The following is a 19,484-nucleotide window of genomic DNA, read 5'->3' as shown; positions in this document are numbered from 1 at the left end:
TTTAAAATTTGTCACTCTTGCTCACAACATTTTTTTTTAAAACTGTTTTCTTACATGTTACATTAAATGCCATTACAGTGAATCTCAGTGTAAAATCTCTGAGAAACATTAATTGACATTGATATTTATTATACAGACTAACTGTGCATGCTGGATTGCTCAGGTTTCATCTCTTAAATATCAACTCAAATGTCCCATCTGGTAGATGGGACAATGGGCCTAAAATTATACCCATTTTCAGTCACTTATTATTTTATTCTGTGGAGCACAGTTATCTATAATTGTTTGTTATTTTCATTGTAGATCTTCAGAAAACACAATGTTTATCCCTCTGTTTACAGTCTCCTACAAAAAAAAAAAAACGTTTGCTTTTTTGTTTGTTTTTTGCTTCTGGCTAAAACTGACACTTTTGTACTTCCAAATACTTTAGAAGGGTGCAAAGACAGATCAGCCATAAGATGGTCTCTACATTTGGATCAAGCACCTGGCTGTGAGTGTCGTCACATCGAGGGAAAGGTGCCAGTGCACAAAATATTTTAGTGCACACTTATGGAAAATAACTAAAGGATGAGGAGTTCACTGATTACTATTCACTGATTGGAGTTCAGGAGATTACTGTTTAAACACACATAAATGTACGTTTAAAATTATAATTAGGCATTAGAATGTTTTCATTCTGTATGATTCAGTATTTTATCCATCTCACACTTTCTCTGAAACAGTGTAGATGTTTTATTTGTCATTTACCAAATACTGAGTCAACGCAGCAGGTTGCATTTGAATGTGCACTGTATTTGTACAGATTTAAATCCAATCTCATTGTCACAAATCTTCTGACCACACCTTCTCCTAGAAAACAAATGCAATTGAGAGAAACAACGAAAATAAACAGAATATATTTATTATCTATCTTACATATTGAAAACACATGTATACTAGAAGGAGAACATGACACAATATGGACCCAGGAAATGCAGCTCAGCAAGCTATTTATTCAAGTATTTCCAACTAAGCAATCTGCCATTACTTACAGTACACTGTATTCACTAGTGCAGGTCTGAGCTCCTGTGACTGAGACAGAAAATCGGACATAAACACAAGACATAAAATCTAGGAATACCTTCTATCACTCTGACATTCATCCATTCAAACACACACACACACACACACACACACGCACAAACACACACAAATTAATCTAACAGTTCCAAAACAAAGGCCTACAACATTTCAGCCTCTTGACAACAAGGATACTTTTTTTTCCCGCAAAACAACAACAAAAAAAAACCCTCACATTTGAAATATAACTTTACTTATTGTATTCCCCAAGTCTGCTTACATGTCAGCTGATTAGTGAAAACCTGTACCGTTACGATGAATGTGAATGTCAAAACATGAATTTGGATTTTTTTTTTTTCTTCTTCTTTTCTTTCCACAGGGCACCCCTTGACTGTAGTTGTATACAAATGTATAACATTTTCTCAATGTATCGGTTTTACACAACAGTTGTTCCTCTGAGCTCCGGTCTTCGTGCCGTGGCTCTGAAGTCTGGAGACTGGAACACGACTGTGAGACAAACATCTATGGCTACACTGCAGAGGAGATCAGTCCCGTGCAAAATATCACACCTCACAGAGGATGATCGGAAAATCCACGTGAATACAGGGATGGTCGAGCTTCACAATGCCCTGAAAATTGGAAAGAAGCAGCACTGTCATTGGGGAATCAGTTTTTTTTTTTGGCGCACCATCAACCAGCCACGCAAAATGTGACACGGCCCGTCCCACCTGTGGAATCAGATTTTTCTGGATCCGCTTCAATTTGGACTTCTTTCTGCCATTTTTTGTCACCACCGTCTCTTCATAGAATTCATGGGCGAGATCTCCATCCTCGTCATAAAACAAAGAACTGCAAGCACAGACCGAGAGGGAGAATTGGCCAAGGAAAAAGTCAAATTAGGGAACGTGCAAGTTGTGGCATGTGTTGGGAAAGAATCTCACTCTCAAGATTTGACAATTCATAAACCTAATTTAAACCATTTACAGCATGGTGTGAATCACATCTTGGTCCTTGATCTGTTTTACCTACCTAGAACAGACACTAACTGCACATTTACACTTGCATGTGTCTCGGTGGAATATCCCCTACATTCCTTCTTCTCGCTCATTTTCTCTGGAATAAACAACTGCCCTTACAGTGAATTTTTAGCTACAAATGCAGAAAGTGAGAACTACTTCAGAGACTACTACAACCTGGCAACTCCTGTGACCCCAGCAGCGTCCTATTTACCTCCTCCTGGTGAAAATAAGCGGTGTTGTGTTCCTGGAAGCTTTCAGCCGGGCCACAGACTGCTCGTTCCCATCACTGGCAGTGTCTCCTCCAGCTCCACTGCCTGAGAAAGGCCAGACACCTTTGGCTTTGGATCCACTACCTCCCATCCTCAGAGATAAGGCATAGTTAGTGCTTGGTTGAATCTCTCTGGATGGTCGCTGGTGGCCAGACAGTTAGTCCCTTACTAAAAGCAGAATCTGAAAAGCATGGAAGAGAAGAGATCACCCGTTAGACTGAACTCTTCTTTTTTTTACCCCTGCATTGGCCCCTCTGTCGTGTTCAGGATCTGTATGGAATGGAGCAATGTTTTTCTAAACAGTCTGAGAATTGAGCGGAAAGTGTAAAGGAGGCGTGAATGTCAAAACAGCTGGATGACCCTGTCTAAATATCGTCCCAATAAACAGCAGCTAACTGTCTGCTGTCATGGATACGCTGTGTTCTGTTACGGTGACCTCCCACCCAGTAGCTGTACCACTTAAGGCGGAAGTCAATACAAAAATACTAACATTTATCATACGGTATTTGGTTTCATGAGCATCTGTCAGACGACGTTTTCTGATCGTTTTACGCGAGTTTTAGGGGATCTGTTTTTAACCGCGCGGCTATAACCATGCTAACAGTACCTGTATACAAAGGTGGGTTAGCCTGTTAGCTTTAGCCACTGACGCAGGTTAGCCACATTGGCTAAATGACTTGTTTCACAAGGACGACCAATGCGGCATGAATAATATTTTCTTCCGCAAGCCCTACCTTATCAAGCAGTGATGAAAATCCATGTCCGACCATAACTGCTACCACCAGCTACGTTGAGCTAGCCTCGTTGCTAATAATGTGATCAGCTGATCAGGCAAGCAGGCATTAGTTCGAGTAGTACTACCGACCCAACAGCCTACCCTACGGCGTTTACGTCAGCTGCTGGTCACTGCTTAAAGTGAAATATCTGCATCCGTGTGTAGAATTTTGCATTTCTTTGGGAAAAGAAAATAAAGCAAATAAAAACAAAAACTTATTTGAACAGGGAAATCGTTTACTGAACAACGTGCAATTTTGTGCATCAACGGCAGAAGAGGAATTGAAGACAAACATTTAAAAAGGGACAGATAAAACAGATATGAGGAACAATAAGAACTTCCAGTGAAACTTGCATACTGATATTCATTCAGAATCCCAGTCATACTGTACAACAAAAAGACTGCTTAATCACTGCTCACACTGAAATCCATGCTTGCAGAAATGACCATGCATCAATCAAACATACAAATCAACAATAAAGTGTAAAATAAAATAAAGAGTTGCACCCATCAGGGGTGGTAAGTGGACATGGCAGACTTTTAACCCTAGGCATGAGTTTTAAAAAAAAATCCTTTTACCTTTCAGCAACAAAAGTGCATTTAACTTTTCAAAAAGTGAATTGAAAAACTGATTGTTATGTAGCTTCTTCTTTGGCAGATTTCATGGTCATGAACATGGAACTGATAAACTGATAGAATTACAAAAAAAGTGAATTTATATTTTGAAAATGAAAGACTTCATCTTGCATTGGTGATTATCTGTACAATGACATGGAGCTCAACGACAGTGTAACATATACAAAAAAATAAATCATTTTCACACTTTAGTGTGTCAAATGTTGTTAAATGTCACAACAGTCATTGGCCTTATTTTTTAGTGTTAAAGTGGCACAGCTGAGGCACACAGGATTGATTTGGACTGCAGCCAATAACAACATATGTTAGTGGGTACGACCACCAAAGGGTTTGTCTGCCAGTCTTCACTTCTCTCAACTCATTCTCTCTCAGGCACATCAGACTCTCCGGGTGTAAGGCACTTCTCATCTCTCGCATCATCTCATACGCACATTCGCGCTAGCACTCTCTAATTGTCTTGCGCCCTGGCTCACTCTCTCTTTCACTGAAGAGGTGTTCTGGGTCATGCTCTCCGGGATCAACGATGCAGCGATGGCTGGTTGGGGTCAGCATCCAGCCAAGGGGCGCATGATTGAATCCCTGTCACAGACTCGCCTCAGTCGGGAGTCGAGCCAGCCAGCACTCCCTGCATCTTGGTGCGGGCTTGAGCATACCGCTGGATTATCTGCTTGATGTGTTCCTCCTCCTCCCGCTGCAGAATGCGCAGGAAGTTCTTCAGCTCAGGCATGGAGAAGGCATGCCACTGGGGGAAGAGAAAAACAAAAACAAATGAAAATATAAAACAAAAACCACAGTCTGGAATCCCTTTCATACATACTCATGTTACACTTACATTGACTTCTCCAGTTTCATTCTCCTTCAGAACAAAACTGAGCACTTTCTCATTGGGTCCAGAGGCCAGACGCAGACGGAGGGGGCGCTCGTTGTCAGACAGCTTGCGAATGTAAACTGCAGCAAGCAAAACAAGATTTGATTCAACGTGCAAAATTCTGAGGAACATGAGGTTTTGCAAAATGTACCAGTAGGAAAGTGAGCAGTACCCTGATCGTGGCGCTCGCTGCGCTCAAACAGAGCGAACTTGCCAGGATTATCCACCACTGTGAACTTCTTCAGCAGCGCCTCGATGACCTCGCGGGAAGAGGTGCGAGAACTGATGTGCAGGTACTTTGAAGCGTCCTTGGGCAGGTAAAAAGAGGTGCGCCGTTTCACTGCCGACCCCTTCTTCGCCGCACACTCACGACCTTTCTTTGGTGGTGGGACAGACACCGGGCGCGCAAGCTTGAACTGCACTTTCACGAAGCCAGTGTAGGAACCGTCCTTATTCTGTCGGCAAAAGTGTTTGCGTTAAAGAACAGTTTTCCAGTGAAAAAGAATGGTTGCCCATCATAAATCATCCGAACTCACCATGTTCATGAAGAGGTTGCTGTGGATTTGAGCATTATACTCCTTCACTTTCTGCTGAACCTCAGCCGTAGTCGGCTCCTGCTTTCCAGACTCGACTTTTTCATCCTGAAGGGAACATTGGGGCATTACAGCGTTAGACCAGCAGAGGTCAGTGTCAACCTCAAACTCAACAGAGCTTCTCACGAGGAGACCACCCCACAGAGGGGAAGCAAGAACAGGGACTTTTAGAGGGCCATTGGTTGCTCATTCTGAAAGTAAAGTACAGATGCGTCCTTCTTCTGGATTTAATTTTTTTTAGTATTTTAAGTATTTAAGTATTTTTGAAATGCCTAGCGCAATTTATGTGGGCAATACTTCCCCATTTGTTGTTTCTGCTAAACTGGTCTAAAAATGTGATATGGCTCAAATGCTACAGAATCTAAAAGGGGAATGAACAGTCAATTCTATCGCATTTCTACAAGGCCAAGCTGAAGAAGATGTAAGACAATAATATGCAACAGAAATAATTTCTAATATTAGGAAGTTCAGATTCATTTTATTGTATTTCTACAAGTGAAGGCCGAGCTGAAGAAGGTGTAAGACAATAATATGCAACAGAAATAATTTCTAATATTAGGAAGTTCAGATTCATTCGGTTTCTGCTATCAACTCCCTATGTGGTCACATGGTTCCTCCCACTGGCCACCAGTTGCGTCAGATTCTCAACTTCCGGACAACATGGCACAAGCCAAAAAGCGATGATGTCAGCGGTGCCCAATTCGGGCCCTCCCCTCATCCCTCCTGCAGGAGGAGAGGAGGAAAGGCAGGCGGAGGGAGGGACGATAAGCGTATCTCCCACAGCTGCGGCCAACAGTTCTACTCTGCATTCCTGAGCTTGGTATTCATGTAAAAATAGCCTCCTTTCTCTGGCTTCTCTCACTGGTGGGGGAGACAAAGGCCTGCCTTGTTTTACAGATGCACCCTGTGAAGTCAGCTGCCTCATCAACCGCACAAACAAAGTCATGTTTCGCTCACGCACATTTGGCCCTTTAGTGTCCGCATGACCGTCACATAAATTGAGGCACTTCCTGTGACTACAGACCATGTGGCATTTCCTGTGTAGAGAGGAACTGGGCAAAAAGCGGCAGTTCCCCTTTCACACGGGTGACCAGCAAAGTCCTTGACGAGGCTTTGCAAGAAATGTAATCCACAGGTAGTTGCTGTTGTCAACGTTGATATATTGTACAGCAATAAGTCAACATTCTCCCCTCATGACCCCAGGTCGTCCCGACAAAATGCAAACCAAGCCCATCTGTGGACACTTTATTGGCTTTGGCTCCAACCTCATTAGGGGAAAACCTAGCAGCTGTCAAACCCTTCAGATGGTCTATTGGCCGTTATTGATTGCCAAGCCGAGTTGCCCTGGAAGATGCACAGATGCAGCAACTGTTTGAAACAGCAAGGACTGCCGTGATGAAACAGCGGCAACAGCCTGCCAGCAGACACCACACGGCCACTTTTACAGTTAAACAGCGGCTGTTTCTCAACACAGAACGCTGCCGCGTGGGTGCGCAGGCAACGAATGGAACTGAAAACGAACACAGCACCAAACAATGTATGAATCATTTGAGATTGGGAAACTTCAGGTTAGGGGGGGGGGGAAAAAAAACCCTGTGGGGACAGTCTGTGAATGGTGGGTGTGAGGATGGAAACCTGAGACGCGAGTTTGCGTCACGAAAGTTGACATTTGGGCTGTTGCTACTATGACTATGGCCGGTGCTTCTTTTTTTTTTTTATGATTAGTATAATCAGAACAAGAAGGATGGAGTGTGTTAGTATCATCAGAACAAGAATGATGGAGTGTGTTGGTGCAGAAAACTCAACTTCTGCTTTCCTCTGAAGTTATTTTGTGGTTAACGTCTGAGTAAACGGCCATTCGTCATGAGAAATTGCGGAACCGGGGTTTCGCCACCGACTTACAATATGTCTACTTCAGGGTCTTCAAGTTTTAAAAGGGGGGAGAATACATACTGGCGCTGCCCAAAACGCACCGCAGCCTGAATGAATCGGAACGTGGACACTCACGGACAAATAGCCGTTAAAAAATGTTTTGAAAAAACGGCCACAACGGACGGGTAAATAAATTTGACTGACGCCACCGAGACACCGCGTCAACGTGCCGACTTCCTGTTTTGCCGAGCACCAAACATTCAAACACAAGCTTTGTTTAATTCAACTTTCTTGAAACGTCAATCGCTCACCTGCTTTACATTAGCACTGACAGGAGCCTTCCGACTTTTGGGGAAGAAAGATGTCCGGGCGGTGAAGTACTGTTCGAACTCCGAGTCGGACTCGTCCTGGCTGTGGTAGCCGCTGCTGGTGGAGCTGCCCCAGGTCATCTCGAAGGACGGGGTTTTGTCCGAGCCGCTGGTCTCGTTTTTTATCATGACTACGACCACAAAATCTAACGCTTCAGTCAAGAGATAACGGCCACCACCGAGTGTCAGTAAACGCCGGTCAAGAGGGAAGAGTGGTCAAAACGTTAAATCAACGTTAGGATTTGAAAACTATGACGGTTTGGCGAAAGACTGACCGATAAGGAGAAGTTAATGAAACTCGCAGAGGCAGCAAAAAAACCAAACCTGCTAAACTCAACAGACCCCTCTCAACTAAAACCTTGCGGCCACGTTTCAACTGTGGAAACCGAGCGTGTGAAACAGGATGTGTTGGCGCCCCCGCCCTGCCTGCCTGTCTAGCTGAGTCGCTTCCTCCCTCCCACCGGTTGACGCCCCACCCAGGGTCCGTTGGCTCGAGTTTGGAAAATACACAAAACCAGTAACGACGCTCGTGATTGGACGACTGCTGGAAACATCAAAGAGCCTGGCCATGCCCCCTGCTATCCTCCGCCGCTCTTTTCCCGGCGGGGATACGGCTGCTTCCACCGCCGGGTCACGCCACGACGGAACGATGATGCTGTAAACGCGCACGCGTTCTACTCTGCGCCATAGTGATTTTCACTTTCAAGTTAATGGCTAAGACATAACGTTCGTAAAAAGGAACGAAACAATCTCGAATTATATTTCATTTCCATTTTATTTTGTTCTTTACTAGTGAAATATGCAGAATTAAAATTAAATTATCTTGTTTTGATAGTGAGAAGTGTTTGTATTTTCCTTTAAGAAAAAAAAAAGGGTTAGAAAAAAAACATACATCTGTATTTTCTATGTATAGAAACGTTTTCAAGTTTCCAAATAAAAAAATTGAAAAAAAACAAAACAAAAACTCAAGTCAGATGGGCCCATGATGTGCACAGCCATCTTGGTCACGTGCACGTTTATTTTTTTCCCCTTACATTATTTTCAGTCTTGTGACAGGAATTCAGCTTGTGTGTTTACTGTCATTGAAATCGATTTCTTCAGCCCTACGGTCAGTTTATAACAAGGGCTTTTTTGCAACTAATAAGAAAAGTTAAAGCGGAAATAACCCTGTGGACATGCAGGGATCGTTTACAAGCCTTTAGGGGGCTGATGAGAACAACAAAAGATGTCTAAACAGCTTTTGTGGTGAGCAAACTGAATTTTAATAATGTGGAGTCAATATTATAACTAGCCTGTTTAACATATAACTTTTGTCATGCTAAATAAATATGTAATCTACTTTATCCGCCAAAATAATTTGGTTATAATAATTAAGTTACATTTTTAAGGATTTTATCTTGATGCTTTAAAATACATCAATATGCTCGCATAATAGGAATATATGCACTACTGACCATCACATTCCTGACAAAAACTGTTTTTGACAATATCATAGAGCAGCCTTGTTTATATCTTCATGAGTGACACTAGTTTGAATAAAGACGATTGTAAGCGTATGCTACAATTTAAGCTGTGCTACTAAAACACTTGTGATTTTGAATGATTTTGGTTTTGAAACAAGCCTTGTAGTCGAGCGTCTGAGACACATTCTGTTTTTGACCAATTTAAGAAATGAAAAGAAAACAACGGCAATTGTTGCGTAGCAGAGACACAAATCAACTCAAGGAGAAACCTGAAGTTGTATGCAAAGTATATCAGTTGGCCCCCACAATCAAGAACTGTTTCGTTCCGATTTAAGATCTCCAACAGAGGTTCTAAGACATGGAATTCACTACCTTCTCATTTTCTTACACTATCTCAATCTGCATTTAAAAAGTCTGTGAAATGCAGGCTGTGTAACCAAGTAGTGGATGTCTTGCCTTAACTTTTAACTTTTATCGCACCTTGTGGTGTGTTCAACTGGGTTTTATCCTAAAGGTTATGAATTTGTTGTCTGTGTTAGTTTGCATCTTCATTTTTTTTCTTTTGGTCTCAGGAGGTCCTCCTGAAACCAACCAAGCCCATCAAGGGTTTTTTTGGGGGAGGGGTTTGACTTCCTACCATGTCTGTTTGTTTTTTGGGTTTTTTTCTTATTTTTTATTGTATAAACCTTGACTATGTGCTGAATAAATAAATAAATAAAAAGATGTTTAAATTCAGAGTCTGGAATTTGTTGCTTGAGCCAGCAATAGAACATTATTAATTGAAAAGCTAAGCAGAGCTTCGCAAGAACCTCCCACACGGTTTCTAACAAAGACTTCACGCCTGTGAGGAAAACAATAATTTCAGCCTTAATATTTGACCATGACATCTGCTCATGTGTTCCTTAACCGCCATTCACACACATTGGAATACTGCAAACTCTGAGGCGTTTATTTATTTCTGTTCTCGTGACCACGAAGGAGCACACCACGTCAGTGAGCTGTGTTAATGTGGACCGTCTGTCACGTCAAATACGATAGAAAACAACACTGCACGCATGTGAACTTCATGTGAGACAGACACGAGGGAGTTTCCTTGAGCCACCAGCAAAGTGGGAGAAAAATAACAAAAGCAGACCTGAAACTGAATTTCAGATTCATATGTTTGTACTGAAAATAAGGTAAAACTACGGTTTGCATATTAATTCGAGAAGTGTCAGTAACACTAGGTTGCCTTGCACGCATGCAATTAGACAGAACAGTGCTGAGTAGACACAAAGTGGCTGCCAAGTTGGCTTTATTTGAGCCGGCCTCTACTTTTTTTTATATACACACGTTGAGGTTCTAACACACCTGATTCTAATCAAGTTTGATAACTGGCCACTTTGAATTTAAGCAACACGCATACCTAATCAGTGCCAGCAGCTTGGCTTGAAACACTTCTGCCCCACTGCTGCATTCAGATGAAAGTTACCACTTTTCTTGGAGTTCATGGGGTTGCTAGGGCCATCTGCAACAATCTGAGTTGGACAGTGTTCTTACACCCTGGACAAAGTCTGCAGTTGATCAACATTGGTCAACATAGAAAGATAAAGAACCACTATTAGCAGTTAAAATTTAAATATACATTATACCAGCTGAGAAATTTTGACATCAAACCTGCACAACATATAAACTGCGGCAAGATTTCGTGGTAACAAAAGCACAATTTCCCAGTATTGACTATAGAGGGCAAATTTGCCTCAATTGAATACTCGGACGGAGGTATCAAACCAACAGTGGTTGAGTGGTACAAGGCTCAGCACAGTCAGTACTGATAAAAAACACAAATGTCATGCTTGCGCCGCTTGCTCCATCAAGCTATGTTCTTCCTTAATCTAACGTGTAGGGAACAGACTATTGCATTTAATGTAAAAGGACAAAGTTGAGGCTTTGGTTGAAATGGTTCTATCCCGAGGAGCAGCAATACATCAGGCTCACAGTTGCTGAGTAAATTAGAGTTTTTACATTCCAGTCATATTTTGATGAGCAGCAAGTGCCTGGCAGAGATGGCATAAAGTCTGTGAGCGATTGGACGGTTGTTTATGAGCAGCCCTGCCAAACAGTAACACATAGGGAAATCACAAACATGTAGTATTTTTGAGAAACAAAGAATGCCTAAAAACAATGTGCTTCTGCGAAATGCAGCACGCTTCTGTGGCTATAATGCCACCGAAGCCAGATTTTGCAAAGGCTGTAACAGAAACTTTTAGCGTTTCAAAATATCAAACTTCAACTGTCTACTTATCTCTGAACAACAGCTTCCCAACTTCCCTACCAACGTGCAGTTACTTCTCTTTATGTGCTCGGCGTTGCAAGCTGCCCCCTAGCTGTTGGCCTCCCTGTCTGGCTGTTCTCTACACACATTGTGCAGGTAACCTTGAAAGTGGGTTTAGTAGGTTGGTTGCTGTGTGTCCAGGTCTCCCTTGGGAAAATGATATCAAACATATGATTTCTCGGCATGCATTTCTTATGACGCCCTATTGACAATCATCCCAAATAATTATGGTATTATTTGGAGGTCTCCGATTTTGAAGTGAATTGACAACTGCTTCTAATGACCTTCAGTGAGTTGTGACGCAATGACCAGCTGAGGAGCTGTGATGTCGTCGCCCTTACCACATTTGTGTCCGTCTCTATGGCATATTCGACGACACATGTGTAGTCCGACGTTGAGCTTCGGTCCCAGCTGCAGTCCAACCGGATCAGCGGGCGACAGCGGTAGTGGCATGTGAACTTACAATCTGAGAGTGCAGAAAGTGAGTTTTGAAAATAAATGAAATCATAAGTTCATAAATAAACAGCCACATGATATGGAATACCTTCATTCTCAATAGATAATGATCAGAGCAGGCCTTCGCTGAGGCTCAGTCCCGAATAAAACTCCAGGAGGAAATAACAATAGGTGCAGGTATTTTTTTTTCAGCATTTGACTTTGCCCTGCATTGACGATCCTCTGCCTATTAGCAAAGCAAAATCTACAAATCAATGGAAATTTGTATGTTTTACAGTTTGTTTTACCTTTAAATTGCCCCTTGGACACACATAAAGTTTAAATAAACTTAATATCAACGATGAAAGGCCTGTTGATCATTCAAACTAGGCGACAGATCCTGTTTAAAGTCGAAAAATAGATCAGTGATCACCTCGAGTTGAAAAATGAAACTGACCTAACCACAACATGTCTGCAAAGAGCAACAGTGTGAGGAAATCAGCAAGCAAATTGAGTTTTCAGCTGCAATGTGCATCAGCTCCCCCGATTCACAACGTCATTCTTCTCGGCGTTCGTGCACGGAGGAGACCACAGAAACATAATAAGGCGATCAAACGCGTCGACTCACTGGTGCACCGCAGGCTCTGCTTGTACAGGCCCCAGATGAAGTCGCCACAGAGGTCGCACCACGTAGGCTGAGCATGGCTGCAGGGCTGGAAGTTGTGCCCTTCTCCCCTCTCCTCGGTAAACTGGGGGTCCTGGGTGCTGCTCAGGACCCGGATGATGCCCACCCGACTCAGCAGGTCCGGTACCTTCCCGGGGCTTATCCTCAGGGCGTTGGCTCTCTCCAGGCGTGGCGGCGAGAAGGGCGCACGAGTCACCTCTATGGGGTCTCTTTCTGACCTCAGGTCACGGAGTTCAATAAATTCTCCCAGAGACATTGCACCAGTCACATCACTGTTCCCTCGATTAGCACTGACGAGCAGGAAAAAAAAAAACATATGGTCAGACAACGGGGCCAAAATATTTTAAGCATAGTCAGATGCTGTCGTTGAGGTTTGATTCTACTTGAAGTTTATTTCAAGTTTCAAATGTATTAATTGAACCACATTTGACTTTATAGTAATACCAACTGAGCATGCTGGATCACGAGTTAGCAGCCCTGTGCTGACTCTTATTCCCATCTAGTATACCACATACATGATACAGTAGAGGGTTGACCCCATAGCAGTCAAAAAAGTTTGAAAATACATTGAATTTAAGGTACAACAAGTATTCTAAATGACTTAGGTGATAATATGAATAAGAATTAACTTTAGTTCTTAGTAAATGTTAATCAGTTTTGAACTAATGTGGTGCCTTCAACGTAGATAATGCAGACTTATACACTATATTGCAAAAGATGATGCAGGTCAGACTGCTGGTTCAGAATATGGCCCATACATGGCCATATGTCTGCCAGTTCAGCAGCGTGCCATTGAATTCCACACATAAATTAGGCCACGTGTGACGTCTCGTGTTTCGTCATAGTGACTACAATAGTTTGTAGTGTTCACTCCTTGGACGAACACAAACGGTGATCTGAAGATCGACCGACTACTAAAGTCAAGTAACCTGTAAAAGAGCCATTAGCACTGTGATCATGTAAAGGCCTCACAACGGTGAACGCGTCTGGATGACTGTAAGCGCCTTTCCATACATCGGGGATTGTATCAGCAGACGCAAATCCATCAACAGGCGAAAATACACGACTCTTACACAAAGGAGCGATCCGCCCTGCAACTGGACCATACTTCAACACAACGCGGTGATGATATTTGAGAGAAACTTACTCAAAGAGAACAGAAATCTTCGTCTCCACTCTTCTTCCATCCAGAGGAGAGAGGAAAAAAAAAAAAAAAAAAAACTTTCCGCGGCGCTTCGTCTCTGATGTAACGGCCCCGTGCGGCTCCAGCGGCGGCTACATCTCTGAAAACATCCGCTCACCGGCGGCTGAACACCGAGGCACCGGACATCTTCTATTCTTTCGTTCTCTCTCTAGAAGGAGCAGGAAGCGGTTTGCCACGAGAGAGAGAAAAAAAAAATAAGAAAAGACTGAGAGATGAGACTGTGAGCTGCGCCGACATCCGGAATGGTTTCACGTAGGGGGAGCTTCTGAGTCTGCAGGACAGCTGAGTGGGCGTTTCCTCAGCCGCGAACAAGTGTCTTCAATTTCAGCGAGCGGCAAGAAGTGAAAAGTTTGCACACACAGTGTAACGAGTCACACCTGGGGCCTGCGGTGCGTGCCGGTGTCGCGCCAAGGTGGGTACCCCCGGTAGGATAGTATCCCCTGGCCGCGAGAACGCGCGCACACCGAGGTGGGACTACGCCTCGGGTTCTACAAAGTCAATGAAAAAGATGCACATCGTTTTAGTGCTATAGTTTTATCACGTTATGCTAAGGACACATTAGACAGATTTCCTCCTATGATTTGACGTTATAATGGACCGCGTAGGCTAGTCGATTACTTTCACTGTGAAATCAAGATCACGTTGACTCGAAATGTAAGCTACATTAAATTGAATGTTGCACTGTTAAAAAAAAAAAAAAAAAATGTTTTAAATAATAGTGAATTTCCCCGCCAATATTTATTTTTATTTTTTATTTTATTTTTTAAATCATCATATAGCGTATTATATTTATAGTGCTTTTCACTACACAAAACCATGGAGGTACTTACCAGGCTGGTCTTTTGTAGAGGTGGTGAATATGGAGAAGTCATGTACTATCATCTTGTGCTTTATTTAGTGAGTATTTCAGGTCATGTCTAATAACACTGGTGAATATGGAGAAGATTCCTCTCTCCTAGCTCAAGTTGCAGGGGGATACTTGTCATGTGTATCAAACTGTATGTACGGCTGCCATATTGAGAAAACTATGATACCGAAACGATGAATTACATGTTGTTCATGTACTTGGTTGAAACCGAAGCATAGAAACGTGTGCGCGTTCCCGCGGCCAGGGGATACAAATTCTAACGGGGGCGGGAACCGTGAAAGCGGATCTGAAAAATGAGAGAAGGAAACTCCCAAAATCCAAACCGCAAAGTGAGTTTTAATAAGACAAGACAGATAAGAAAGAGGAGTTTGTGCGCTTAACTTCGCATTCCAACTGGTATTACACAAGAAACAAATGATTATGTTTAGCGCAGTACCAACAATTCTCCTTGAGCGTCACTGAATTTGGCTTTATGTTAGTCACTAAAACTACAGATGGAAAAATTCAAACTCACATATAAAGCCTTTGGAGAGTATTTTTTGTAAGGAAAAGACTTGCAAGGGAATTAAACAAAATTTTTATTTAAAAACAAAAAACTGAGGAGTTAATAGTTTGTGATGCTCAGAAAGTGTTTTGCAAATTGTGTGGACAGAAAACCTGTATTTGTCGACTTTAAGTTTGAGGTAAATGCCTATTTGTCCCCTTTCTGAATAATTCTATTAGACAAGAGGAAGGTACAGATTCATGGCCCCTTTATATCATCACGCCAATGTCAGCACATGAAACACACAATAACATCTGCAGTGTTCACACACAGCGGTGCTTGGGCCGTCTGCCTCTCAGTCAACCATCTGCAGGTCCTTCTGGATCTTTCCCGTGGCCTCAGCCATGAGCTGACACACTTTCTTGTGTTTGGGCCAGTGCTTCACCTGACATTCCCTGAGTAACACAACAACAGGATGAACAATATCAGTAAATGTGAGACAGCCACACCACTCTGGCGTAGTTTAAGGTGGAGAGAGGAAGGGTAGCAAATACATCGGATGCGGGTACTGCCAAGCAAGAGGCTGAGAGGAAGAGCAAAGGGAAGAGGGTGACGTACAGTAACTCAAGCCGTGTGGACCTCTATCAAGTCACGCAAGTCGTACCTGTTGCAGTACCACTCTCCCTGACACTTGGAGCACCTCTTTGCTGCATGCTGGCCACACAAACCACACTTGGGCTTTTCAGGGAGTAAAGTCTCCATTATGTCCAAGTTGTATGTCTGAGCCAACCTGGTTAAAACAAAATGAAAACAGGTACTTTCAAGAATGTACAGAATTAATTCTGTATAACATGACAGAACACTGTTCAAACTTGTATTCACCTCTGCGCTTGAATCTTCAGGTCACTGTCTGATGGGTTGAAAGCTTCTTTGACCTGATGCTTTGCTATTCCTTTCCACTTCCCAGAATTCTCTCTGATGATGTGGTTCCATATTTCTGGCAACTGAACGTGGAGCCAAACAAAAAGGTCAGCGCGCAGTGTCACAGGTGGGGAGATAAAATGTGTGTGGGCCCATGATAAGCTGCACCACCTGTTCCAAAATAAGCTCTTTTTTCGGGGGTCCTGGGTCTGTGACGGCGAGGTGAGCCAGGAAACGCTGCAGTTCCACCAGGTTGGGCAGCTGATCGATCAGCACCTCTGTCAAGAAACTCCGAAGCTGCAGCGCAAGAAACCAGAAGCAGAAGAGTAGCACAGTGGCGGCTGTGAGCAACGCTTTCAAACTGCTGTGGTGTCATGTAAGCAGAGTGCACGCTACAAATAAAAAAGGGATTGCAGAGGATGCACAAGGCCTCTCTGCTTATCTAATTAACGCTACAGGAAGAGGATGAGCGAGAGCATATAATAGAAGGAAGCAGCTTGACCAAAACAATCCTTGGAATCTGAATCAGTGTTTTTAATAAGTCGGAGGACAATAATCAAGCACAAAAACACTTCCTAAGTCGTGGAGTAGACACGCAGGGGTCACTTACACAGACTCAGAAATCCAAATACCCAGTCAATGAAACAAATGAGCGCAGCATAAGACCCTAAGCGCTTTAGTCACAGACCTTTAAAATCTGGCTCTTGTTGAAATTGTTGAAGTCGTATTTCCGTTGGCAATCCTCCTTCAGCAGCAGATTGAAGAGAGAGATCCAGACCTGGCCGTCAAGCTTGGTTATCTTCAAACTGTCCTCAGTTGGAATCTTCTGCCATCTGCCGTCGATGTACTTCTCCAGCGCACCTTAAGGGAGAGCCAGAGGACTGGAATTAGCGGGAAAATGCATAACTTTTTTCTTTCTTTCTTTTTTTTCTTAATGAAGAAGAAACAAGGAGCAAATTCGGAGTGCAGGAGACGTGCCTTGTTTGAAACGTCTCCAAGGGCAGCAGTCAATCAGCTGCACCAGCACACAGGGCATGTTATGTGTGCACAGCATGCGATTGATTACACTGATGCTGTTGAAAAACAAAGAAGAAACGGGCAGCTTATTCATGCAATTACTCAGAAATCACCAAACGTTCCATAACTCAGTCCTAGTTTGAAATTTAACGTAAATGGCCTGTATGAATGGAGCTTTTTTTTTTTCTCTCTATTTGCTCATCAGTTGATTCTGTTATGTGGGAAAACAAAGGAAAAGCATCACTAGTAGCATTAAGATACAGTGATAAGTGTGACTGTTGCGCAAATGTCTAATAAGTGCTTTTCACATCTGCTTTAAAAACAAACAAACAAATAAACAAACCCCTGATTGACAAAATATCCCTGTTATTATTTCTAAGAAGAGGCTTGTTAACCAACCTAAATTAATTAGGTGACATAACTGAGTTGATTTTATTAGCAGATAATAATAACACTTAGCTCACTGTCTGAAAAGGTAGTTTGCTGCAATGACAGCAAGTATACCGCAGTGGAGGTTTAAAGGCATCATGGATAAATTTCCTATGACAAATTACAAATGAATGCAACAATAATAAAGAGTACAGTAGACAGTCACTGCCATACCTCCTTGTGTGATCCGTGATGTAGCGCAGCACTGACACGGCCTTCAGGGAGATTTCAAACTCCAGCGCGGCTCTTTGTGTCTCCAGCTCCTTCACCGATTAAGACAGAATGACATGATTGATCAGTGTGAGCAAAAAAATAGTGTCTCACCTGAGCAATGAAAATGGGGGAAGTCACACCTGCATGGCGGAGACAGGTGTCTTCTCTTCAAGTTTTTGTTGGCCCGGTGTCGCAGCGCCCTCTCTGATGGCTTTACTGGCCAGCAAGGTGAGCTTGCGATGGCAGTAGTCTACCAGGTCCAGAATGGAGTCCTCACCTGCTTCACATGAATCCTGCAGAGCAGCACAACAAATCTCAGCACGTCACTTTGCCATGAAGTGCTGCCGACAGTCCAATCTAGCTTTAATCTCTAGTTTCTGTTGCATGTATGAGGCTGACGCACGTGTGGTAAGATTAGAGTGTTGTCACATGCCTGACTAAAATTGTGCAGTGAGAATGACTTATGATGTAATTGTAAGTGTTTGATAATGACTGCCTTATGTCTGCGACTTGATTCGCATTTTTTTCCCCATTAATAATAATGTGTTGTGTCATTCTTCCCTCAGAACACAGTGTTTGCATGCACAAACTCACCTGGTGGAACATTATTGTTTCAAGCAGGTTTATGATCGTGGCTTCATGGTGGAGCTGAAATGGGGAGGGAAATTCTATGAATCTATGATGAAAGCAGCAAGCAAAACATATTTTTTGACCATTTCATCTTGGACTTACCACCATGTAAAGATGAAACGTGTTCTTGGGATTGAAGTCCTCCAGCTGGCACAAAATAGGGAAAATTTTCTGCTTCCACACTTCAATGAGGATCATTTCATGGACCAGCACAGGTACCTGGAAAGCCAAGACAGAAAAAAAGATGACCTTTTCTAGATCTTGCCATTTATACTGTAATAGCACATGTAGACGACTGAGAGTTACCTTCCTGTATGATACCAGGAGGTCCTTGACATACTCATCATGCATGGTGGAAGCATTTATTATCGCCTGCATGTTGAGTTTCTCAATGTACTCATGCTGCCTGGACCAGCTGACACATAGAAATCAAGAGAAAGGTTAGACTTCACTACAGTTACGTGTAACAATATGGTTTTGAACTCAAGTCTAAGGTGCTGAAATTTGTACAATGACGATAGCGCTAGCAGCTTATTTGGAGTTGGAAGAAGTAATTGTAAACTTGACATTAGCTTGTTCATCTTAGGTCTTAAAAAAGTATGTCAATTGGGTATTTACACTGTACAAATAATCTCAGAACTTTATTTGAGGCTTTTAAAAGGGCCTTCCTTCTTACAGATGCCACGTTTTTCATTCTTTCCTTCTTTCTTTTTTTTTTAATGCATTTTGGTTGTTCCAACGTGCTTATTATTTTTTACCCTGTGGACGCCTCGCTGTTTAGACTCGCTTTCTTCCTACCTCGCCGAGCCAACGTCCTTCAGAGGGGAAATTTGCATGCACTGAATAACACTTTCCGCCTCGAATGGTAGAATCACTGGCGTCTCCATCTCACTGAAGTGAAACTTTCCCAAGGTGAATTGTTGAATTCTTCGCTCGAACTACGTGGACCGACGGTGGTTTCTTTCAACTCGTGTCCTCGGTTGCTATGGTAATGTAAACTCGGCGCGCAGATCGCAGTACTCGACTTCCGACGCTAAGGGGCGCTGCTTAGCCGAGTTGAGTACGCCCGTCGAGAATTGCTCACACCTCGCGATAGTTCGCTATCGCTAATTTATTTTTTTAATAGATATTTTTGCCAATTTTCTCTGCTAATAAGAAAGAAATTAATAAATGAAAGTTCAAGTTTGAAGTCAGAATTCCAATTCATCTTCGTTTAGAATTCTGAGATCAGTGACAGAGGTAAGAATTCGTTGAGGTGACCATTCTGGACTGAGCAGATCTGTTGAATGGCTGGTATTATGAGGATCTACTGTAAAATATAATACGTAACTGCAATGTTTGATTCAACACTTTTTTCATGAA

The 19,484-nt window shown here is 42.7% G+C and overlaps 3 protein-coding genes across 4 annotated transcripts; all 3 read right to left on the bottom strand.

Moving 5' to 3' along the window:
* Positions 1 to 885: 885 nt before the first annotated feature.
* Positions 886 to 3,220, bottom strand: tusc2a (tumor suppressor 2, mitochondrial calcium regulator a). Its single transcript, XM_076037198.1, has 4 exons — positions 3,082 to 3,220; positions 2,290 to 2,528; positions 1,788 to 1,908; positions 886 to 1,688 (listed from the first exon to the last, which is right to left on the bottom strand). Exons 2-4 carry the CDS (start codon positions 2,436 to 2,438, stop codon positions 1,623 to 1,625), a joined length of 336 nt encoding a protein of 111 aa, XP_075893313.1. The 5' UTR covers positions 2,439 to 2,528; positions 3,082 to 3,220; the 3' UTR covers positions 886 to 1,622.
* A 117-nt stretch (positions 3,221 to 3,337) lies between these two features.
* Positions 3,338 to 13,705, bottom strand: LOC142895860 (ras association domain-containing protein 1-like). Of its 2 annotated transcripts, XM_076037183.1 has the most exons (7): positions 13,504 to 13,705; positions 12,300 to 12,646; positions 11,578 to 11,702; positions 5,163 to 5,267; positions 4,799 to 5,081; positions 4,591 to 4,706; positions 3,338 to 4,500 (listed from the first exon to the last, which is right to left on the bottom strand). In XM_076037183.1, exons 2-7 carry the CDS (start codon positions 12,610 to 12,612, stop codon positions 4,354 to 4,356), a joined length of 1,089 nt encoding a protein of 362 aa, XP_075893298.1. In that variant the 5' UTR covers positions 12,613 to 12,646; positions 13,504 to 13,705; the 3' UTR covers positions 3,338 to 4,353. The 2 variants fall into 2 exon arrangements, with proteins under 2 accessions (XP_075893298.1, XP_075893299.1); XM_076037184.1 differs by lacking the exons at positions 11,578 to 11,702; positions 12,300 to 12,646; positions 13,504 to 13,705 and adding an exon at positions 7,403 to 7,880.
* A 1,039-nt stretch (positions 13,706 to 14,744) lies between these two features.
* On the bottom strand, positions 14,745 to 19,290 carry zmynd10 (zinc finger, MYND-type containing 10). Its single transcript, XM_076037175.1, has 12 exons — positions 18,921 to 19,290; positions 18,429 to 18,537; positions 18,225 to 18,341; positions 18,087 to 18,140; positions 17,633 to 17,785; positions 17,454 to 17,542; positions 16,812 to 16,906; positions 16,522 to 16,694; positions 16,005 to 16,130; positions 15,795 to 15,916; positions 15,577 to 15,702; positions 14,745 to 15,367 (listed from the first exon to the last, which is right to left on the bottom strand). Exons 1-12 carry the CDS (start codon positions 19,007 to 19,009, stop codon positions 15,268 to 15,270), a joined length of 1,353 nt encoding a protein of 450 aa, XP_075893290.1. The 5' UTR covers positions 19,010 to 19,290; the 3' UTR covers positions 14,745 to 15,267.
* Between the last annotated feature and the right edge of the window lie 194 nt (positions 19,291 to 19,484).

The sequence above is a fragment of the Nelusetta ayraudi genome, unplaced genomic scaffold (assembly GCF_046127955.1).
Source record: "Nelusetta ayraudi isolate G7.1 ecotype Tasmania unplaced genomic scaffold, CSIRO-AGI_Nayr_v1 ptg000050l, whole genome shotgun sequence".
In the NCBI taxonomy this organism is placed as follows: Eukaryota; Metazoa; Chordata; class Actinopteri; order Tetraodontiformes; family Monacanthidae; genus Nelusetta; species Nelusetta ayraudi.
This window is presented reverse-complemented; position numbering and strand designations above follow the sequence as displayed.